General features: G+C 48.3%; 1 protein-coding gene across 1 annotated transcript in view; it reads left to right on the top strand.

Annotated features, from left to right (window-relative positions):
• Positions 1–16,995: 16,995 nt before the first annotated feature.
• ADRA1D (adrenoceptor alpha 1D) overlaps positions 16,996–22,440 on the top strand; it is a 45,731-nt gene continuing 40,286 nt past the window's right edge. The window contains exon 1 of the mRNA XM_066548778.1: positions 16,996–17,962. Coding sequence (XP_066404875.1) covers positions 16,996–17,962 — 967 coding nt within the window. The remainder of the gene's footprint in view (positions 17,963–22,440) is intronic.

The raw sequence follows: 22,440 nt of genomic DNA on the forward strand, positions 1-22,440 counted from the left end.
GCAAATCCCTCCTCTGTGTAGTTTTTCCTAATAGGAGCACGCTGCTTTGAGCACATTGTTTGGAAGGATATATCCTTGCTTTGCTGGCTTTGGGAAAGTCAGCAGTGCAAGAATCCACCCAAGCTGTCCAGCAGATACTTGGGAATTAAACATGTCATATGAGAAGGAAACAACACATTTTCTAATCTTTGCCAACCACAGGGAGATTCATCTCCCTTACATTTCTTGTCCTGAGATGATGACCACGATAAGAACTGACTTAAATCCCAGAGACCTTGTTTTTGCTTGCAAATTGGCTTAAGCTCATCCCCTAATCAGGTAATTGAACCGTTTATGTGTCTTGGCTGAATCCCAGCCCGGGTTCATCTCTGATGAAATTATTCCAGGTCATTAACCAGTCTGGTGATCCTGAACCAGTCATTATGGGAAAATACAATGCTTATGGACAGAAAAGCAAAGAGGACCAAGGCAGGCTTCAGATAAGAGCTTTAGACCCTTCGTCTTAGCCTTGGGATAGATCTGCCAGTCTGCTTCCCAGAAGACTGTCCCAGATTCCCCTCCCCTCCTTCAGCCTGGCTTACAGAGCTGAGCACCCACTGAGCCTGCCTTGGGGTCAGGAGTGGGACCAGGACCATGGCAGGGCCACCTCCCTTCCTGCCAGCCCTGGCACCCACTGAGCCCATCACTCTTGTCCTAGACTCTGGTTTGGGGCAGATCAGGGCACGGAAGGGGCAGCACAAGTTGGTGACACACATCAGTCCTAACAGGGCCCTGCTGAGGTGACAATATCCTCCAAAGCTCAGCTCTCCCAGACTTCACAACCTGCACCCTTGAGGGGCAACTGAGCCTGGCTCAACAGGGACCATGGTGGCCCAGGAAACCTAAATGTGGAGACAGAAAATTTGGCTCCTTTTCCTGAAGGATCTTGGTTAACACCTTTGTTTCATTGTCTTTAACTGTGGGAAAATACGCAAAATATTTCTGAATTTCTTTCCAACCCCTCCCTTCCACATGCCACCACGTGGCAGGGAGGCATCAAATATGTGCATTTTGTTGAGAAGGGCTCTCCATGTTCCTGGACCTGACTTTAAAATTGTCTGCCTTGTACAGAGTCAGGGAGAGCCAGAACACGGCATGAAAACATGACACATCCTCCAGCCCATTCCCTCAGTCCACCATTGCTTTTGGCTCAAAGTTTCCTGATTTATGGAGTGCCACAATGGTCTGTGTTTGCTTTTCCACTGCATGTCCTAACTTTCGTGGTGCTTGTTGTTTTACCCTGTTGAGCTCTGGGCTGGTTCATAGAAACCCAAGGTATTTATGGAATTACCTATCATAGAGCCAAGAGTCTGTGGCATTTTTAGGTGTCTTGTGTGACAGGAGATAATTCCTTCAGTCCCTGAACTGACACACCTGAAGGCATTGCTCCAGCTGGATGTATCACACTGCTCTCACCACACCCAGCTTCAGCTCTTCAAGCTGCTGTAAAAAAAAAATCCAGATTAGGTTCTCCTTCATGAATCCAGCTCAATGCTTTTAAAGAATTAGCCAATGCCCATGGAACTGTTCAAAAACATTTACCTGAACTATGAACATGAAGGGGTTTTTACACTAATTTTTGCCATCAGGTCCCTTCTTTGTCAGCTCCATATGTTTTTAAGATTTGTTGCATCAATACCATAAAAAAAAAAGATAAATTCAGGAAGAATTTCTTCCAGAAAGGGTAGGAGAGGCTGCCCAGGGAGGTGGTGGCTGCTTTCAGCATCCATGGAAATGTTTGAGAAATGAGCAGTGGCACCCAGTGCTGGTTGGCAAGGTGTTGTTTGCTCAAGGGCTGGAGACTTTTTCCAACCCTTGGGATTCTCTGAAGCCTGGTAGAAACTCAGGAGACCAGAAGTCTGGTCTACATGTTATCTGAGTCCTGCTGCTTGACCTGTTTGGGGTTGTTGAATCTCTGGTTTTTGTCCAACAATTTCATTATTCCATTTTCATGGGAAATTCTGGGGGGATGAGATTAGTGAATCATCACATGAAACAGCCTCACTCCTCCTCTTTCCCCAGTGTGAACATGAAGAGTGGCCTTGCTGGGACAACAAAAAGTCTGGGGAATTTTCTCTGGCAGTGGCAACAGCCCAGGAAAGAACCTAGGAGCAGAGCAGGCAGGTGGTCACACACCTGTGTCCTCTGCTGAGTATTTACCACCTAAATTCTCACCAGACTACCCAGATGCATTCTCCTCCCACAGCTGGAGGCAGAGGTGGTATCACAGAATCACAGAAACGTCACAATCACAGAAAAGTTTGGTTTGGAATGATCCTTAAAGACCATCTCAGTCCACATCCCTGCCTTGGGCAGGGAAACCTTCCACTAGACCAGGTTGCTCCAAAGCCCAACCTGTCCTAGAACACTTCCAAGGATGGATCATCCACAAGTTCTCCTGTTATTTATCTCTGTCTTTGGTATCCTTACCGGCCCTTTTTCTATCCTTTAATGCATTTCTTGGCAATTTTGGCTGAATTTTGCTTTAACAGCTAATCTGCAGCCAAAAGAATATCCAACCTTAGATAATCATAATTTGGCAGCTGTGCCACAGCCATCACTGTCAAAATGTGTCCACTGTGCAGGAAAATCCAGAATTTCTCACTAGTACAATGCTGCACCTAACTATTTCATAAAATAAGAAGTGGTCAGAAGGTGGGCCACTGTTCTACAAAGAGATTTTCATATGTTGTTGGGCTGAAAATACACAACTGGGTGTTGGAGCTCTCCTAAACAAATTATTTTCCTGGGATTCAACAAGCTAAGGATTCATGCTAATTTTACTCGTGTTCACCCTCTCTCCTGACCCCTCAGCACTCTACTAATGTGACCCCAACACATGGAATTATCTGGAATGAGGAAGCATTCCTCGATGGTGAGGACCTGAATTCTGCTCTGTGCTGGCTCTAGGAACTGGCTGTTATGTTCTCCATAAACAAATAGAACTTAAGGCAAACATTTGCTCCTCACACTTTCTCCAGAAAACATGGCTTCAAGCATCAGGAGGGAAAAACAAACTCCACGACCAGCCTCTCAGCTTTCCATAACATCTGTGTTCATTTTTCATGTTGTATTTTCCCTCGTCCTGGAAGCAAAGCAAAGCAGGAGAAAGCATTAGCATCTAACCACAGTAATTTCCTGAATTCCAGAGAACTGCTGTCAAAACCAAGGATTCACTCACTTCTGGGACATCTGTATCAGATTATTGCACTTCCCTGTTCACTCCTGCTTTGTGGAAATCAGCTGCTGCTCCAGCCCAGAAGCTGGGAAAAAACGTGTCGGGTTCCTACTGTTTTTCAGTGTATTCTTACTAATTTCCCTCTGCCTCACTTCCCAGATTACTCTCTGTAATATGTACCATTTTCTCCCACTGGCTGTCAAACTGCTGATAGCACACACTTTTCCAGAAATGTATTTTAATTCTTTTCCTCTCTGTATATTTTTATTACAGTCCCTACCAAAAATAATATGATGATATTTTTAATGATGACTTATTATTTGACCTGATTCAGCTCTTTACGTAGCTGATGCCAGCAGATAATTCATTGTCTTCTCCAAAGCATTTTCCATGGGTCTTTGGGAGTCACATCTCTTATCTGATTGACTCATTAGATCTCAAGATCCCTGATCACCAAGATCAGGATTGATTTCAATAGGTCCTTCTGGGAGTTCACTCCTGATCTACATGTCAGGCCTGGATTTCTCTTGAGAAACCCTATGGATTAATTACCAGAAGAAATCATGACCCTACCAAATGCCCTGAGATGATTTTTATGGTCCCTTCCAACACAAACCTCTATGACTTCCAAGGAAATGCTTGAAAGGAAAAAGAGGGAGGTACATGGGATACCCTCAGGCAAAGATGGTCTCTGTAAATGGTGGCTCTTTGCACATTGGTGTTGTCAAAACTTCACAACCTGCAGCCCTGAGGGGCAACTGAGCCTGGCTCAACAGGGACCATGGCAGCCCAGGAAATCTAAATGTAGAGACAGGAAATTTGGCTCCTTTCCCTGAAGGACCTTGGTTAATACCTTTGTTTCATTGTCTTTAACTGTGGGAAAATATGCAAAATATTTCTGAATTTCTTTCCAACCCCCTCCTTCCACGTGGAATGTATAATTTGAAAGGCACACTTGGTAAATGAGGTTACTTCCTCACCAGTGGCAGATCTGATCCCACTTTGGGGTTTGGATCTACCTGGTAAGTCAGAAAATCAGGTGTGTGCTGCAATCACTGTGTGGTTCCTTGAAAAGTTTCAGCTTTGGGTTTAAAAGTTCGCCCAACAGTGCTGCCCAAGGTCCCTTGGAGCTGCAAAAAAGAGGAGGAGGTGACATCTTCCCTACTCAGCAGCCATTGGTAAGGCTGCTGCACTTCCGTGGAATTTGGGAACCACATGGACAATTCCCAAACCCCATCAAAGCTCATTTGCAGGAACAGGACTTGTACCAAAATGCAAAACCACCAGTGAAGAAATTTGAAAGCTGCAGCTCCATAACCTTCCCCACCTGGACAGCCATCCTTACACTGGCAAGTCTGACTCCAGGCACCTCATTTAAGCTTTGCAAGCCTTGCTACATCCTTGGATGGGCATCCACCTGGAAAATACATCTGCATACAGCCCCTAGCTCCCAAAGCAGCTGCTCTTCCAAGCTCTGGAGCCCCAGACAGGTTTTTCTCTCTCCACTGCCTGTTCTCCTCTGGCCAGCAGAGAGCCCTGCCCTGGAAGGCCAAGTTCATGGGCTGAAAGGACAGAGCAGCCCAGGATCACTTGGGAACAGCTAATAAGAAACTGATGCTGCCATCCAAATACCAGAGCCATTGCAATAAGGTCATTCCCTCAGCAAAGTGTCTTGTAAGGGGCTTGGAACACAAACCCTGTGAGGAACCCCTGAGGGAGCTGGGGGTGCTCAGCCTGGAGAAAAGGAGACTCAGGGCTGCCCCCATCACTCTGCACAGCTCCTGAAAGGTGCCTGTGCTCAGCTGGGGCTGGGCTCTTTCTCCAGGCAGCACTGACACAACCAGAGCACACAGCCTCGAGCTGTGCCAAGGGAAATCCAGGTTGGATAGAAGGGAAAAGCTTTTTACAGAAAGGTGATAAAGTTCTGGAATGCTCTGCCCAGGGAGGTGGTGGAGTCCCCATCCCTGGGTGTGTTTAACAAAGCCTGGATGTGGCACTGGGTGCCAGGGTTCAGTTGAGGTGTTGGGGCTGGGTTGGACTCGATGATCTTGAAGGACTCTTCCAACCTGGTCATTCTGGGAATTCTGTGATTCTGTGATTCTCTGACCTGCTCACCTCAGTAATGAGGTTTTGCTTTTACTGCCCAGGACAAATCTGTTGTGCCCTTCTGGCTTCTAAAGCTGAAATGCAGCCCTGCAGTCACTTGAGAGCCAGGGGAAGAGAACAAGGCAATCCCACATGTGCCCTGCTAAAAACAAACATCTGGCTAATGCCTTCACGTGGCCATTGCTGTGCCTATTGCTAAATTCATAATTCTTTTAGCTCTGTGGGTTGCAGCAGGTTCAATATTCAGCAGCTAGAGACATTATTCAAATACATCTCAAATCTGCATATTTACACAAGTGCAATCTCTTTGTTGGAAATAATATTCCCAGACTAAGCAACATTAACATCACTCAAGGGGACATTTCTTGTTGGATTAATAGGGAGATTTGCAGAGCATGAGGGTTCAAGTAAAAAAAAAAAAACCAGAAATGCATTTCTGACTTCCATGGGAAGATCAGGGGAGGCTGAGCTGATCCACAAGGTGCTGAAATAGGGATAAGGTGTTCTCATGCTGCCATCGGATTCCACTTTGTAATGGATTCCATTTGATCAGGAGAAAAAGGCCAGGCATTACAGAAGAGATGTAACTCTCTCAACCCCTCACTGCCCACGTCATAGAGCCAAAGAGGCCCAGAAGATTCTAGTGCAGAGAGGTGGCTGAGCTCAGTCCAAACTTTGCTTTGAAAAGGAAACAGAGAAAGCACCACCAGGAAGCAGGAGGCACACAAAGCTGGTGACTGAAGACACCAGTGCAAGAGAAATTGTCCTGCAGGTGAAGTTTTCACAGGGAGCCACCCTCATGGCATGGCTGTGCCCCCACCATGTGTCCTTGCCCTCAGGTCATCAAGCATTGATGACATTTTATTGACTCCTAACCCAAGGTGGACATGAGGTGAGGAGCCCAGACAGGAGGTGATCTTCCTTAATGCCACAGAAATAAATGAGTCTGAAATTTATTCCTCATCCTTTAGTGCTTTAGGTGGCTGGTTAAAAACAACCCAAAGCCTCACACACATTGAACCCAGGTCTTTTTAGTCTGTCATGAGTGCCTAAAGTAACTCTGCTTAATTCCAACTGAAGGCAAAATTGAGGACCACCACCCAGTTTGCAGTCTAATTTTAGTCTGAGCCTGTGCCACTCATTTTTGTGCCATGTTTTAATATTTGCTATTACTTACTTGTGTTAAATTGAAGTGTGGAAGCCTGCAAGCTCCCTGTGCTCCCTTAAGAAAGCAAACAAGCTCCTGGGAAAAATTTCAACGTAACTTGAACTTATAGAAATAGTACATATTTCTTTATATTTATGCGTCATAAAAAGAGAATTACAAAAAGGCTTCAGTCTGTTGGGTTTTACCAGAATCAAGATCATTACCTGGTTTCTAAAGCACCCTCCTGGCCTAGATTAAAACTCGTGGTCACCTTTTTTCCCACCTCTGCCAACAGAGCAACCCCTTGGCCCCCCAGCATCACCCTGATGTCCTGCAAGTGTCCCCTGCTCCTGATTGCTAAAGGCAGGTCCTCAAGCCAAACGCGCTGGATCCTCTTTGCAAATCCTCCTGTCCTCCCAGCATCTCCATCTCTCTACCCAACTCCCTGTCCATCAAAAGATCAGCTGTTGGGGCAATCAAGATTTTTCAAGTTTTCTGGTTATCTTATGACTGACAGGATGGAAGGATGTCAGCTTCTTTGTGGGTCATACAAGAAGGATATAAAGCTATTAGAGAGTGTCCAAAAGAGGGCTGATGTTGGAATCCCAGATACTGAAAATTTTAAACTTTCTGTGCTCAAAGGCACAGACCCACAAAAAAAAACCTGCATTTAACCCGAGGCTGTGGAGAAGACTTCCAAAATTGATTAATAGCACTGGGATTGTGAGTGTGGAGTTTGTTAGAAGTGTATAATATCACAAGGTAGAAAACTTAGAGTTTAGAGTTTTAGAATATATAAATAAATATGAAGCAAGATAGAAGTTTTAGGGCAGAAGCAAATTGTTCTTCTTTACCTTCTTCTTCCTTCTTCTTCATGGGTTTGGGTGATGTTTTGTGATTGGGCAGAAAATTCCGCATAGCAGGCTTTGAGGGATCAGTTATTGGGTTAAAAGGGAAAACAATCTAAGTGTCCTTTCTTAATTAGATAGTTTAGTCTTAAAAGACCTTGTAACAAGAGATAGTTAGACATTTTGTACCTTGCTAATGAAAGACTGCCAAAATCATAGTTGTAAAGCTGTTTCGCTAATAAAAAATAATAAACACCTAAGTCCAAACATAAACTACCATCTCAAGTGCCTTCAATCCCAACCTCAAGAAACCAATAGGCTGTGAAGATGGTGAAGGGTCTGGAGGGGCCACATGAGGAGTGGCTGAGGTCCCTTGGTTGGTTTAGCCTGCAAAACACGAGACTGAGGGGAAACTCATCAGGATCTGCAGCTCCTCCCCAGGGGCAGCTCTGATCTCTGCACTCTGTGTGTCCTAAGTTCTAAAGTATGGTTTGGGGGTACTCTATCACCATCTGTCAGAGGTGGGGCAGTTCTCTGCTGTTCATTGGGCAGTTTTCTTTATCTCTTCCACATCCAATCCTCCCTCCAGGAGATCTCTGCTGTTCATGGGCCATTCATTATTAATTCTCTTCTGTCCATGGCCAGTGAGTGTCCCTGCATGGCTGATCCAATTCCATCATCCCATGGGGAGATGCTGTGCCCAGGGGAGGAGCCAAGCATTCCTACCTGGATCCAATCTGAGGTTTGGGACAGCACAGCAGCCTTTGCCCAGGGCATTGCCAGAGGAGCAGCTTCTGCTGCCCTGCATTGCCAGAGGGAGCCCAGGCCCATCCCCAGCAGCCCTGGAGCTGCAGAGGAAAACTCCCCCCTTGTGCAGGATCCCTGCTCCAGCAGAGCCACAGCTGGCACTGCAGGAGGGCTGAGCCCCCATGGGATGGGGCTGTGCCACCACCCTGACACACAGGGGGCAGGGACTGCTCTGACTCTGTCTGTGGTTCGTTTTCTTTCTTTTTTTCTTTTTTTTTTTTTTTGTACTATTGCATTTGTATTTTTAATTTTCCTAGTAAAGAAATGTTATTCCTATTCCCATATCTTTGCCTGAGAGCCTCTTAATTTCAAAAACTATAATAATTCAGAGGGAGGGGTTTTACATTTTCGAATTCAAGGGAGGCTCCTGCCTTCCTTAGCAGACACCTGTCTCTTCAAACCAAGACACTATGTCAGTGCCAGGATCCAAGGGAACAGCTGGAGCTGTCCCAGGAGAAGGTTATGTTGGATATCAGGGAAAGGTTCCTCATCCAGAGGGTGCTGGCACTGCCCAGGCTCCCCAGGGAATGGGCACAGCCCCAAATCTGCCAGAGCTCCAAGAGAGTTTGGACAACACTCCCAGGGATGCACAGGGTGGAACTGTTGGGGTGTCTGTGCAGGAACAGAGGTTGAACTGAATGATCCTTGTGTGTCCCTTCCAGCTCAGGATATTCTCTGATTCCATGAAGTCCTAGTTTGGTCTCCTTTTCCAAAAAACATTTCTCGGTCTTTTAATTATGAGCCAAAGAATCAACCATGAGAGGCAGACCGTGACAAATCAGAGGGGCTTTGGTTCAGGCCTCATTCCATACCTGCCATTTGAAGCAGTTGATGGCCTGGATTTCTAACTGGTAGGAAAATATACAGTAATGGCAAATAAACGTTGACATTTCGGTGAAGTGAAATTTCGCAAAGAAATAAAACTGCCAACAGAAATATTTTTCTGCGATAACAGAGCAATTCTTTGTTGCAGTTTTGACCTTTTGTAGCATTTTTATTTATATATTTGGTTCTGCTGTGATTTATCTCTTATGCTGTTATTTATTTCATTCTATACATCAGCGACTGCTTTTTTTACACCGTCATTAGCCATTTTTCTGCTAATTGCTAATTCTCCCAGTAATTGTGAAGTAATTTGCCTTATGCTTTGCTCATTTTTCCCTGAAAAAATAAAAGGGTTTGCAATGTGGATCTAAAATGTTCTGCCTGGTATTGGAGTGTTTTATTATATGGCTTTTAACAGAGCAAAAGGCAAAAAAAAAAAAAGAACATCCCTGAGGAATGCTTCATTTTGAACACATCAACATTCCCACTGAAATAACAAACATGTCCCACCAGCTCTATAAACCACACTTATCTGCTTGTTCTATCTACCCATCCCACCTGCTGTGGCCTCCCTGACAGCAGCATGGCTCTCAGAGCCCTTCCCCTTCCACACAACAGCTCCAGCCTCTCTCCTTGGCTCCTGCCCACTGGATCAGGCTGGGGCTGAGATGTGGGGTGGAGGCTTGCACCTCCTGAATGCCCACATTCCCTGTGTGTCCATAGGCACTCATGGCTGGTGGTCTGGAATCACAGAATGACCAGGTTGGAAGAGACCTTCAAGATCATCAAGTCCAACCCGTTCCCTGGCACCCAGTGCCACATCCTCTTGTATTTTGGTTCCCCCCCAGATGAAGGAAGGAATGATGAATCTGACTCCATGTTCTCAGAAGGCTAATTTATTATTTTATGAGACTATATTATAGTAAAGAATTATAAACTATACTATACTAAAGAATACAGAAAAGATACTTACTAAAGGCTAAAAAGATAATAATGAAAACTCCTGACTCTTTCCAGAGTCCCAACACAGCTTGGCCCTGATTGGCCAAAGAGTGAAAACAGCTCACAGCAGAATCCAATGAAACAATCACCTGTGGGTGAACAATCTCCAAACACATTCCAAAGGAAAAAAACACAAGAGAATCAAATGAGATTAGAATTTTTTTCCTTTTTCTCTGAGGCTTCTCAGCTTCCCAGGAGAAAAATCCTGGGCAAAGGGATTTTTCAGAAAATGTGAATGCCACAACACCCAGTCTTTTTTTAAACACACCCAGAGATGGTGACTCCACCACCTCCCCGGGCAGAAAATTCCAGAACCTTATCACCCTTTCTGTGAAAAACTTTTCCCTGCTATCCAACCTGTATTTCCCTTGGCACAGCTCGAGGCTGTGTGCTCTGGTTGTGTCAGTGCTGCTGGAGAAAGAGCCCAGCCCCAGCTGAGCACAAGCCCCTTTCAGGAGCTGTGCAGAGTGATGGGGGCAGCCCTGAGTCTCCTTTTCTCCAGGCTGAGCACCCCCAGCTCCCTCAGGGGTTCCTCACAGGGTTTGTGTTCCCAGTCTCATTGTCTCCCCTGGATGGGCTCCAGCCTCTCCACATCCTTCCCAAACTGAGGGCCCAGAACTGGACGCAGCACTCAAGGTGTGACCTCACCAGAGCTGAGTATAGGGGGAGAATGACCTCCCTGCTCCTGCTGGCCACACTATTCCTGATACAGGAAGGTGCTTTACCACCTCACTTTATGCTGTTAAAGGTGCTTTGCCACCTCACTTCATCCCCTTTTTTTTTTTTTTGGAGTTTGGAGGGGCTCCGATTTCCCTCAGCCTCCCTCCTCCACTTGCCGTGTCAGTTCTTGTGTCCAGGAAGCCAAAATTATTTCTGCTTCTCAGAAAGTTCACTGTAAATCACAGCAGGGACCTGCCACAGCACCCTCCCTGCTCTAAGAGCAGGGTCAGAAAGGAGTTCATGTGTTTGGTAATCCTTTTCCCCAGGGAGGGCAGTGAGACCCCCACCTGCACTGCTGCATCCAGCTCTGGGTTCCTCTGCACAGGAAAGAGGTGGATGTGGTGCAGGGGGTCCAAAGGAGGACACAGAGATTCTCCAAGGGTTGGACCATCCCTGCTATGGAAACAGCCTGAAAGATTTGTGATTGTTCAGCCCAGAGAGGCTCAGAGCCCCTTGCAGGGCCTAAAGGGACTCCAAGGGAGCTGGAGAGGGACTGGGGACAAGGGATGGAGGGACAGGACACAGAGCATGGCTCCCACTGCCAGAGGGCAGGGATGGATGGGATATTGGGAAGAAATTGTTCCCTGTGAGGGTGAGGAGCCCTGGCACAGGGTGCCCAGAGCAGCTGTGGCTGCCCCTGGATCCCTGGAAGTGCCCAAGGCCAGGTTGGACAGGGCTTGGAGCAACCTGGAGTAGTGGAAGGTGTCCCTGCCCATGGCAGGGAGTTGGAAAGAGATGGTCTTTGATGTCCCTTCCAACACAAACCATTCTGTGATTATTTTTCCAATTTTTTTTTCTATTTAGTTGCTCCAAAATTAAATTAAAAACCTGTAAGAGGAAGGTAATAAATTGCTCTCTGCATCAGCTGACAAAGAGCAAAGAAAGCTTAGACTAGACCAGAAACCTTCCAACCAGAAGGACAGGGAACCACTGAAGAAGGAGAAAGCCACCATGAAAGGAGGTTTTGGAAAAGACAAATCCATCATCAGGAAAGGGGCTTGGGCCCCAGATCTCCATTGTGTGCTCTGGGATCACAGCACTTGAGTAGGGGAGCAAATATTTAAAAACCAAACCATACCCTGAGCAGCCACAATCACATGAAAAGGAGAAAACTGGGGAAAACCAGTAAATGTAGTAAGATGTGATAGTGGCTGGGATGGGTTGTGGGAGCAGGAAGGCAAAGGGAAAGGGAATTGTAATCCATATCTGAGCAGGTTTAGGTAGATATCATTAGAGGATGCTCAGAGTTTCTTCTCCCCCACCTTTATCATGCAGTTTACAAAAGCTATTTTCTTCTCCTTCCTGCCTCATTTATTAAGCCACAAGCATTCACAGCATAGCCTGATTTTTCCTAGACTTAAATAAAATTGCAAGAATACAAAAATATTAACAAAACATGCATTCATCTCAAAATCTTCACTTATATCAACGAGAAGAATTCACACCGACAAAGTCAAAATAACTTCTTAGAATCATTCAGGTTGAAAAAGAATAACATCACAACACCAACAAACGTGGACAATTTACACACATACCCCACCCCTCATGCACAATTAAAATCAAATTTCCCCATATTTCTAATGCTCTAATGCCGCAATTGCCCTGTCCAGGTTTTGGTCATTACATCTCCCAGTTATTGTCCTGATCTCCAATTTCTCCAGAGCCCCCATGTTTGGAAACAAAATGTGCAGCAGAACAGGTTTGAACCGTCCCTTGCAATCACTTTTAGCTCATTTTTATTATGTTTGAAGACCTGTGAGCAGCACAGGAGCCAGCAGAGCTGGACAGGACCTCAGAGGGACCAGCAGTGAAGATTGATCCTGGCTTTCCCGAGGATTTTTGGATGCCCTGCCCAAGGCAAGGCAAACCCACTTTTATAAACACTTAAATATTATAAATTTGCCTTAAATATTATGAATGTTATGAATCTGCATTGGCTGTGATCTGGATCCATTTCTCCCAGCTGTGGATCCAGGAGATGCTGCAGGCAGATGCACCATGGAGAATCTTCCTTTGCAGAGCAAGGGTAGAGTCACAAAATCATGGTTTGGGTTGGAAAGGACCTTAAAGATCATTTATTTCCAACCCCCTGCCATGGGCAAGGACACTTTCCACCCACAGTACCACTCTCCTCGGTACAAACCCCGGAGTGTTTGCAAATGTTGATCAAAATCCTTTAAGCTCTGGTGCTTTGAACCAAAAAATTGCCTTTTTTTTTCCAAGATTTGGGCATAACATGTAATTACAGCATGACAAACACTGTTCAGCAGGTGGGTGGGTGTCTTTTTATTATCTAAAGAGCCCTGTTCACATCACCAAATGGCACTACCTCTGCCCCAAAAGGGTAAAAAAGAAGGATGAAAGGGATAAAAAGCATCAAGAGGGAAGATCCCAGGTGCGCACACACCTCTGTGTGTGTTTACTTCAAATTCCTCCATGCAGACCTAGCCCAACACTTTTATTTGGGTTTAAGTGCATCAGCACAAACCTGTTCCTTGTTAGGAGCAAATTAAAAATTAAATTAACCATAATGCCCCTGATTTGGAGAGAAACAGATGAAAAGCGAGGAGGTGACAGGGTGGCAGTGAGCCCTGATGTGCTTTAGCTGACAGTGACAGCACAGGACGTGATCTCTCCCTGCCCTGCTGGGGAGGGCAAAGGCATCAGTGCAACCTCGAGGGTTTTCTGTGTGGTTGGGGCAGAAGTGGCAGCCCCCAGGCTCTTACCCCCACCAAAAATTGCCCCTTCCTCTCTCCCATCCCATCCTTGCACCCCTGCAGTCCATGCCAGCTCCAACCCCTCAGCAACAGGGACAAGTTGTGTTTGGAGACATCAGGAGAGGAGGGGAGCTCACCCAGGGAGGGCAGGTGAGGATTCTTTTGCTTCTTTTTTGCCAGGGTTGGGATTAAATGTGTGAGATGGTATTTCCTGTTCAGACTCAGGTGTTTGTTGGTTCTTATCTCTGTCACAGTCTCACAAACCCTGAGTTCTGCAGCACTTCACTCCAACAAACTAAAAAATGGAGCCCCATCTCTCTCTCTCTACAAGGCCTTTTAAGGATAAACTGTCCAATTAAGAAATTACACTGGAATTATTTTTAATTTTAACCCAATAACCAGCCACCCATGGCCTGCAATGTGGACTTTTTATCCAATTACACAAAACCACCCAAACCCATGGAGAAGAAGGTGAAGAAGAAGGAGAAGAAGAAGGTGGAGAAGAAGCTGGAGAAGAAGGACCAGCCTCTGCTCTAAAACCTCCATCTTGTTTTACATAAATGACTATATTCTAAAACCTTAAACTCTAAGTTTTCTACCCTGTGATATCACACACTTCTATTCAAACTCCACACTCACAATCCCAGTTCTCTCATTCCATTTTGGAAGCCTTCTCCATGGCCTCAGGGCAATGCAGTGTTCTCTTTGGGGATCAGTGCCTGGCAGCACAGAAAGTCTGAAATTCTCTGCATCCAGGGTCCCAACAGGCAGGATCAGGGCAGACACGAAATCTTCATCCCATCTTTTCTCCCTACGTGCTTAAAATCCTGCTGTACATGAGAAGCTTCACTCAAGCCCTCACTTTGGAGAGAGGCACATGTTTTCTTTATCTCTGGGTGTCACTGGATAGATTAGATGAGATAAATTTATCTCCACAGCAATCTGTGTTGCTGCAAAGACAGGGCTATGAAATTCCATGGATGAGATCTTCCCATGCTGAGTTTAGCATCCCAGTAAGAAACAATCCTTCATTTTGGTGGATGACATGTTTTCATCAAAACATAAGGAAAATGAATTTGACCTCAAGTGTTGGGTGTTTGGGCTTTTTTAAAAAAAATTCACATTAAAAAAGCTGTTAAGGGTTTGTTGGGTGGGTTATTTTAAGCAAAACCATCCTTATGAATATTTTTCTTGTGCAATATTTGTTTCTATTTTCTTGTATTTTCAAGTTTTCTTCTACTCAGCAGGACAAAAAACCCAGCTCAAGGAAGTTGGGTGAAATCTTAAGGAAGAAAAAAGTGCACGAGGAAAATCAATGTCAAGAGAAATGAGGAAAATCAAAAATGTGTAATTTCCTGCAATGATTATCAAGGGGAAAAAAGGAATAAAGAAGCTATAGTATTTTTTGTCCACTCTCATACCCAGTGAATCTCCAGATCTCCCATGCTCTGACAGCACCAGTTAAAGCATCCCAACTGTCCACTTGGCCTGCCCTTTAAACCAACTATTTTTTAAGAAAAAAATAAGTTGAAAAATCATGGATAAACACACTCCAAGGAAATATTTCCTGTGTACAGTAGAAAGAAGCTGAGGGAGAGCCCCTGTTCACCAGCAGGGTCAGTCCCCATCCCAATGTATGGAGGCAGGTCACTGGGAGGAAACCAGTGTAAACAGGATCTGCTTTTATCAGTGGGAAAAAACCCCAGTCCTGTTTAAATTAGCCAGAAATATGTTCCTATATGTTATAGTCAGAAGCTGCTGTGTCCAAGCTGTGCTGCAGGGTTCAGTCCCTGGCACAGAGCTGTCCCCAAATGCAAGACCCTGACTGTCCCTTGTGCTTTGGGAAGGAGCTCATGAGGGGATGCTTGCACCCTCAGCAGGATGCTTGAGGGGCTGAGGGGTCAGGGTTTGGCATGGGAGGGATGCTGGATGCAGGACCACAAAGGAAAACTGGCAGGGCATCCTTCTGGTGGGGTGCTGGGGCTGGGGATGAACGGTCAGACTGGCAGGGCATTCTCCTGGTGGGGTGCTGGGGCTGGGGCAAACAGGACAGCTGTGCACAGCATCCTCCTGCTGGGATGTGGAGGCTGGCAGGGACATGCCGGCCATACAGGACGTCCTTGTGGTGGGACGCTGGGAGAGGGGCACATGGGACCGGCAGGGCACCCTCCTGCTGGGATGCTGGGGCAAAGGGAGGGAATGCCAGCCTGGCAGGGCATCCTCCTGCTGGGATGCAGTCCCGGGGGTGCCGCAGGGTGTTCTCCAGTGGGATGGCGCTGTCCCCTTGCAGTCCCCTCGCGGTCCCCTCGCTGTCCCCTCGCGGTCCCCGCTCTGTCCCCGCAGCCCCGGGACCCGCCGGGCAATCCCTGCGCTCTGCTGCCCTCCGGCGGTGACGGGCGGGAGCGCCGCGCCCCGGGACTGCACCCCGGTGCTGAGTGATCCTCATGGGACTGCGCCCCAATTCTGAGTGATCCTCATGGGACTGCGCCCCAATTCTGAGTGATCCTCCTGGGACTGCGCCCCAATTCTGAGTGATCCTCCTAGGGGCTAGACCCCAGTGCTGAGTGATCCTGCTGGGGCTGTACCGGAGTTCTGAGTGATCCTGCTGGGGGTTAAATCCCAGTGCTGAGTGCTCCTCCTGGGGCTGGACTCCAGTTCTGAGTGATCCTGCTGGGGCTGCATCCCAGTGCTGAGTGACCCCTCCTGGGGGCTAAACCCCAGTTCTGAGCGATCCTCCTGGGATTGCATCCCAATTCTGAATGATCCTGCTGGGGCTGCACCTCAGTTCTGAGTGACTCCTCCTGGGTGCTAAACCTCAATTCTGAGTGCGCCTGCTGGGGGCTAAACCCCAGTTCTGAGTGCTCCTCTTGGGGCTGCACCCCAGTGCTGCGAGACCCTCCCGGGGGCTGCCTCCTCCCAGAGCGTGTGTGAACCCCCTCATCATCTCGCCTCGACCCCTCCATCATCTCGCCTGGACCCCCTCCATCATCTCGCCTGGACCCCCTCCATCATCATCATCATCTCGCCTGGACCCCCTCCATCATCTCTCCTCTCCCCTCCTGCTCTGCTGCCGCTTTCACTCTGCCCCGGGCTCGCCTCGTCCTGCAAAGCAGCGCTGCCTCCTCCCCTCCTCCTCCTCCTCCTCCTCCTCCTCCTCCCCGGCGGCACCTGACGCGCGGGGCTCCCCCCGCCCCCGGCCCGTCCGGCCCCTCCCGCCGCTCCCGGTCGGAGCTCGGAGCCGCGGAGCCGCCGGGCGCTGCCGGCCGTGCCCAGCGCAGCCCCCGGAGCATGCCAGGGCGGCGGGGGGGCACTGACCGCGCTGCCCCCCCGGGGCTGAGCGCCGGGGACAGCGGGGACAGCAGGGACGGGGGGCAGCGCGGGCGGACGGCGTGAAGCGGGCGGGGGGCGACGGGCGGCGCGTCCTGCCCTCCCTCCCTTTCTCTCTCTTTCGCTCCATCCCTCCATCCCTTTCTCCTCCACCCCGGCCGGGGGAGCGAGGTGCGGAGCGCGAATTGGCGGGGGCTGCCAGCCGGGGATGATGCTGGGGGAGCTGCGCCTCGGCACCACTTTCTCCTCGCCCTCAATGGAGCCCGGACTTTCTCTACAATGACTTTCCCCGAGCTGAGCAATGGCAGCTTGAGTGGGAACCGGACGGGACAAGGCAGCCAGAGCGCTGCCAACCGGTCCTGGGGGCTGCAAGGGGAGGAGACCCCCGAGGGCAACGGCACCACGCTGACTTTTGCCTTGGATGTGCAGGCGGTGGGAGTCGGGGTGTTCCTGGCCGTCTTCATCCTCTCGGCCATCGTGGGGAACATCCTGGTCATCCTCTCGGTGGCTTGCAACCGGCACCTGCAGACTGTCACCAACTACTTCATCGTCAACCTGGCCATCGCCGACCTGCTGCTCAGCACCACCGTGCTGCCCTTCTCGGCCACCCTGGAGGTGTTGGGCTTCTGGGTGTTCGGGCGCATCTTCTGCAACATCTGGGCAGCGGTGGACGTGCTCTGCTGCTCTGCCTCCATCATGAGCCTCTGCATCATCTCCGTGGACAGGTACATTGGTGTCAAGTACTCCCTCAAGTACCCCACCATCATGACCGAGAGGAAGGCAGGAGTCATCCTCGTGGTGGTCTGGCTCTCCTCCATGGTCATCTCCATCGGGCCGCTGCTGGGCTGGAAGGAGCCGCCGCCGCCGGACGAGAGCATCTGCAGCATCACGGAGGAGCCGGGCTATGCCCTCTTCTCCTCCCTCTTCTCCTTCTACCTGCCCCTCATGGTCATCCTGGTGATGTACTTCAGGATTTACGTGGTGGCCAGGCGGACCACCCGGAGCCTGGAGGCAGGGGTCAAGAAGGAGAGGAACAAGTCCATGGAGGTGGTGCTGCGCATCCACTGCCGCAGCGTGCTGGAGGAGCCCCTCTCCAGCGCCCGGAGCAAGGGCCACAACTTCAGGAGCTCCCTCTCCGTGAGGCTCCTCAAGTTCTCCCGGGAGAAAAAAGCAGCCAAGACTCTCGCCATCGTCGTGGGTGTTTTCATCCTCTGCTGGTTCCCCTTCTTCTTCATCCTGCCTTTTGGTAAGTGACCCCATCCCATCTCTGCTGCCTGGGGCTGAGCCCCTGGGGACCTGCTCCTTGGGACAAACTTTTCAGGACGCAACTCATGCATAGAAATGAAGGAGAGGTGACTGATAGGTGAATAAACCAGCGATGAATTAATTCAATTAATTAACACTTATTCAATATTTATTAAGCAAAGTCATATAATCAATCAGAGTAGATAGCAAATGAATAAAATAGCAGCTATAAATAATAATTGCTTTAATTAATTCATTCTGCGTTCAGCATTTTAACTAACAAAGTTTAGGCTAAGGAGGAAGCAGCTCTGTTTCAAACAGGCTGTTTCTATGGCACAGTGGTTTCAAAAAACAGTTTTGCTATCTCCTCGTTCTCCCAGTTTGGGAACTGCACCTGGATATGCCCCTGTGGGTCCAGGGCTCCCACCTCTGTTGGAGATGAGTGAGGTTTTATCCCTCCAAGGAGTGTGTCAGAGCCTGAAGCACAAATCCTGGCTTCCTGAGTTGCTGTTTTTGTGCAGGGACCTGGAGCAGGACCGGGTATGATCCATAAGGGTGGTGGGTGAAGATCCCTTGTGGTTTTCCAGGACTGATCCACCACCCCCAGGAGCTGTGGCCCTGCTGTAGTGCCCGTGTGCTCATTTAGGGCTGTCCCTCGTGTTGTGCTCTAAAGTTTTGGCAAGTTGGTTGTGAGAAGGATGCTCCCTCCTGCGTGCAGGGGAGGCTGAGCAGGCACAGAGCCCACCAGGGATGTGTGTGAGCGTCCCCTTCCAGCACCAGGGACCCAGGATGTGCAGGGAAGCCAGTGCTCCTCACCCTGACAGCAGGCACCCAGCTCAGGGGACCCGAATGACCCTCTGGAATGCTGCAGCTGAACCTGGAGCTGGGAAAAACGAGGTTGGAATAATTCCTGAGTAGCAGCAGCAGCCTTTGCACAGAGCTCAGCAAAGCAGGGAGGTCTGTCATTCCATCTGCCAGCTGGGACCCACGTGTCCCACAGCCCATGGGGGACTGTGTCCCACCAGCCCTGCAGCCAGAGGAGCATTCATCACAGCTGGGGCTGCTGCACTTTTTTCTCAGGGTTTTTCAGATCCTCTTGCTCGGGGCTGCCTCTCAGGTCAGTGGGAGCAGCATCGTGACTGCAGGACAGATTTTGACCTGCTGAGGTTTTTGAGCTCCCTCCACACTGGGGCTGTTTCCCTGGGCTGTATCCCCAGGCACAGCTGGAGCCCAGGGCTGTGGGACACCTTCCAGTGGGACAATCCCCTGGGATCCATGGTGCCTGGGGAGCTGAAGGGTCCCTGGAGTGGTGGATCAGGGCTGTGCCTGTCTGCTCTCACCGTGCTGCTGTCTGGTGCCCCTTCAGTGTCTCCTGTGGGTGAGGGTGGTGTTTGAGGGGGTTTGGCTCAGCTCTCCATGGGATGAAATCATTGCTGTGAGGAATTTTCGCCCTGTGGGAGTGTTGCAGTTGATGGTATAACTCAGGCAGGGAGCAGTAAGGCTGCACTGAACTCCTCTCCCTGCAGGACCAGGGATGAATTATCCCATTTGGCCATGCCTCAGTTTCCCTTTCAGTGATCAGGTGTATTGGGGGGAATGGAGGGGACGTGGTGTAACCTGCAAATAAACTGTTTGGGAATTGTGGGGCTCAGGGAGATGCCAGTCCTTGAAGGCTGAGCCCTCTGAGCAGCCCCATTCTGATGTTCCCTTCCTTGGCCAACCAGGGCAGGAACCAGCTCCAAACCTCATTTGCACCCTAACACCTTAAAAATAACAAAATCACTGAATGATTTGGGATGGAAGGGGCTTTAAAGATTGTTTGGATCCAACCACCTGACAACCTTCCAGCTAATGAAGCTGGAAATCGGGATCCTGTTCCTCTGAGTTACTCCCAGTACTTTGAAACAGAGAAGGAACCTCAGGCAAATACTTTTCCGTAGGAAAAAACAATTTTATTTTGTTTTACCATATCTGTTCTGCCTTGAAACCCTTGTACCAGCTTCTCTGCTGATGTAAATCAGACAAGTCAAAGAAGGCACACTGATTTTCACCAGCTAAAAATCCAAACTTCATTCTTGGGGTGCCTCCCACGAACCCATTTGCTTCCTCCGAGCACACAACTGGCCAAGTTCTTTATAAACACAGCTTTGATCTTTGCTTCCTGCCATATTATATGTATAATATAAACACGGCAAAAGTTCATTTATTTTATGACTACAAAATAGGCTGCCTCTGATTTCCCCTCCCTCCCCTTTATTAATGGCAATTTCCTATTCAAATCTGAGAATCATCCAATGCTGTCAAGAAGGGGACAGAAACTTCTAATCTTGGATTTTGCAGCTCAGGAGACAGGTCTGAAACTTGCAAAAATCAGGAAATTTCACTGTAAATCCACAAGCTGAAACATGCTTTGGCCAACTCTGCTAAAAAAGAAGGTTATAAGTGGTAAAGTAGAATGGGTTTTATTTATTTTATAAGACAAAATTAGTTGAAAGAATTTGGGACCAACAGAAAATTATATTGATACACACTTTAAATGAAAGTAAAACTCCCATGAAAAACAAAATAACTTTCAATTGAAGGGCAATGTATTATTTCAAGTTCAGAGTAAATTGGAATTTATTAAAATTCAGAGATGTTTCAAATTGAGCCTTCAAATCGCATCAAAGTGAAATGAACAAGTGATCTCTTTTCTTCTGAAAATATCCAAATGTTTTGACTTGTTTTTTTCTCTCTTTGACATGAATTTGCAGGAAGTCATCATTGAGTCACACTGTTCACTGAGGTCTGATTAAAATTTTTAGTAAAATTAAATTTTTCAAGTGACAAAAGACTCTCAGCTCCACTTTAAAGTCCTTCAGCACTCGCAAACTTCTGTACTCGGTGTCTCTGAGTCTGTACACATCCCTGCCACTCTGCAGAGTAGCTCCCACATTTGTTACACAGGGGTAATATTCCTCACAGAAAAACTGAAATAATCAAAATTTTCAAATTATGTGTGTGCCAAACGCTGTCAGCCATTTCTCCATGCTCAAATAATCTACAATGATTTTTCTTTAAATCAGCTCACACTCCCCAGTACCACCACAGTCTATTCATCAGCTGAGTGATTTAACTCCCTCCTGGATGTGTGATCACAGTCCCTGAGCACGGGACGTTATCACCAGCACTTTAAATACAATTAACAGCTCCTGTGGCTGATGAGGATCTTTAGCAGCGGGTTGTTCAAGCCAAGATGAAATGCTGGTTTGTAGTTTGTGTTTGGGTCCTGTCTTTGCCGAGTGTGGAGAGCAGTGGAGCTCTCCTGGGCTGCTGGGAGCTGCTTCTGGGGTTTGTGGCAGGGCTCCTGCTCCCTGAGCAAACACCTGCCAAGAGAATTTAGCTGGAGACTTCTCAGAGTTGTGGGGCCAGGAGTTTAAGGCTGGTTTGTAGCATAGAGTTCATCTCCCTTTGGTTGTGCCAAGCCATGGAGATGCTCCAGGGGCTGGGGCTCTGCTCTGGAGCCAGGATGGGAGAGCTGGGAGTGCTCACATGGAGAGGAGAAGGCTCCAGGGAAGCACAGTGCCTAAAGGAGGCTCATAAAAGGAGGCAGAACAACTTCTTATGTGGGCAGAAAGTGATAGGACAAGGGGCAGTGGTTTTAAACTGACAGAGGGCAGGGTTGGATGGGAGATTGGGAAGAAATTCCTGGCTGTGAGGATGGTGAGGTCCTGGCACAGGGTGCCCAGAGAAGCTGTGGCTGTCCCTGGATCTCTGGAAGTGTCCAAGGCCAGGTTGGAGCAACCTGGGATAGTGGGATTTGGAGCAGCCTGGGATAGTGGGATTTGGAGCAACCAGATAGATGCTGGTCCCTTCCAAACCAAACCATTCTGTGGTGATTCTATGACTACAAAAACATCCAGGCTCAACGAATGAGTTGAGGGTGTCTTTACTGCAGGTATTTGCAGAAAAGTGGGATATATCCTAGTCTGGATTTTTTACTCAATGATCTCTGAGAACTTCTTCAACTTTAACAATTCTGTGGCTCTATAGAGGCTTCACTGGCTCTTCTGCTGATGGAAAATCCTGTTGAATTTAGGTGCTGGGTTTGTCCTTGCAGTAGGACACCTATTCCAGGTGGTCAGGGAACCAGAACCCCCTATAGGTAGATAGTCACCTGCTTTCTGAGCCAGGAGAATGTAGGTAAGAGTAGGAGGAGGGATGGAAGCCTGATTCCCTTCACTCTTCAGCTGGGGAGCACCTGAAGTCAGTGTGAGTTCACAGGACCATCCCAGGAGTGGAGGTCAAGACTTTGTCCATCAGCACCTCAGAAGGATCTAGGAGGAAACAGCCATCCCTTGGGATCAAGGATGGACGAGCTGGTACCCAGGGTGGTGATTTATGTACCTCAGTGCCTGTGGTTTTTAAGTCTGGGCTCCCATAGTGGGCTCCCATGTTTGTTATTCTTTAGATTTGGTCAGAAATCAGGACTGGTGTGAG

This window comes from Molothrus aeneus, chromosome 4, assembly GCF_037042795.1.
Source record: "Molothrus aeneus isolate 106 chromosome 4, BPBGC_Maene_1.0, whole genome shotgun sequence".
Lineage (NCBI taxonomy): Eukaryota > Metazoa > Chordata > Aves > Passeriformes > Icteridae > Molothrus > Molothrus aeneus.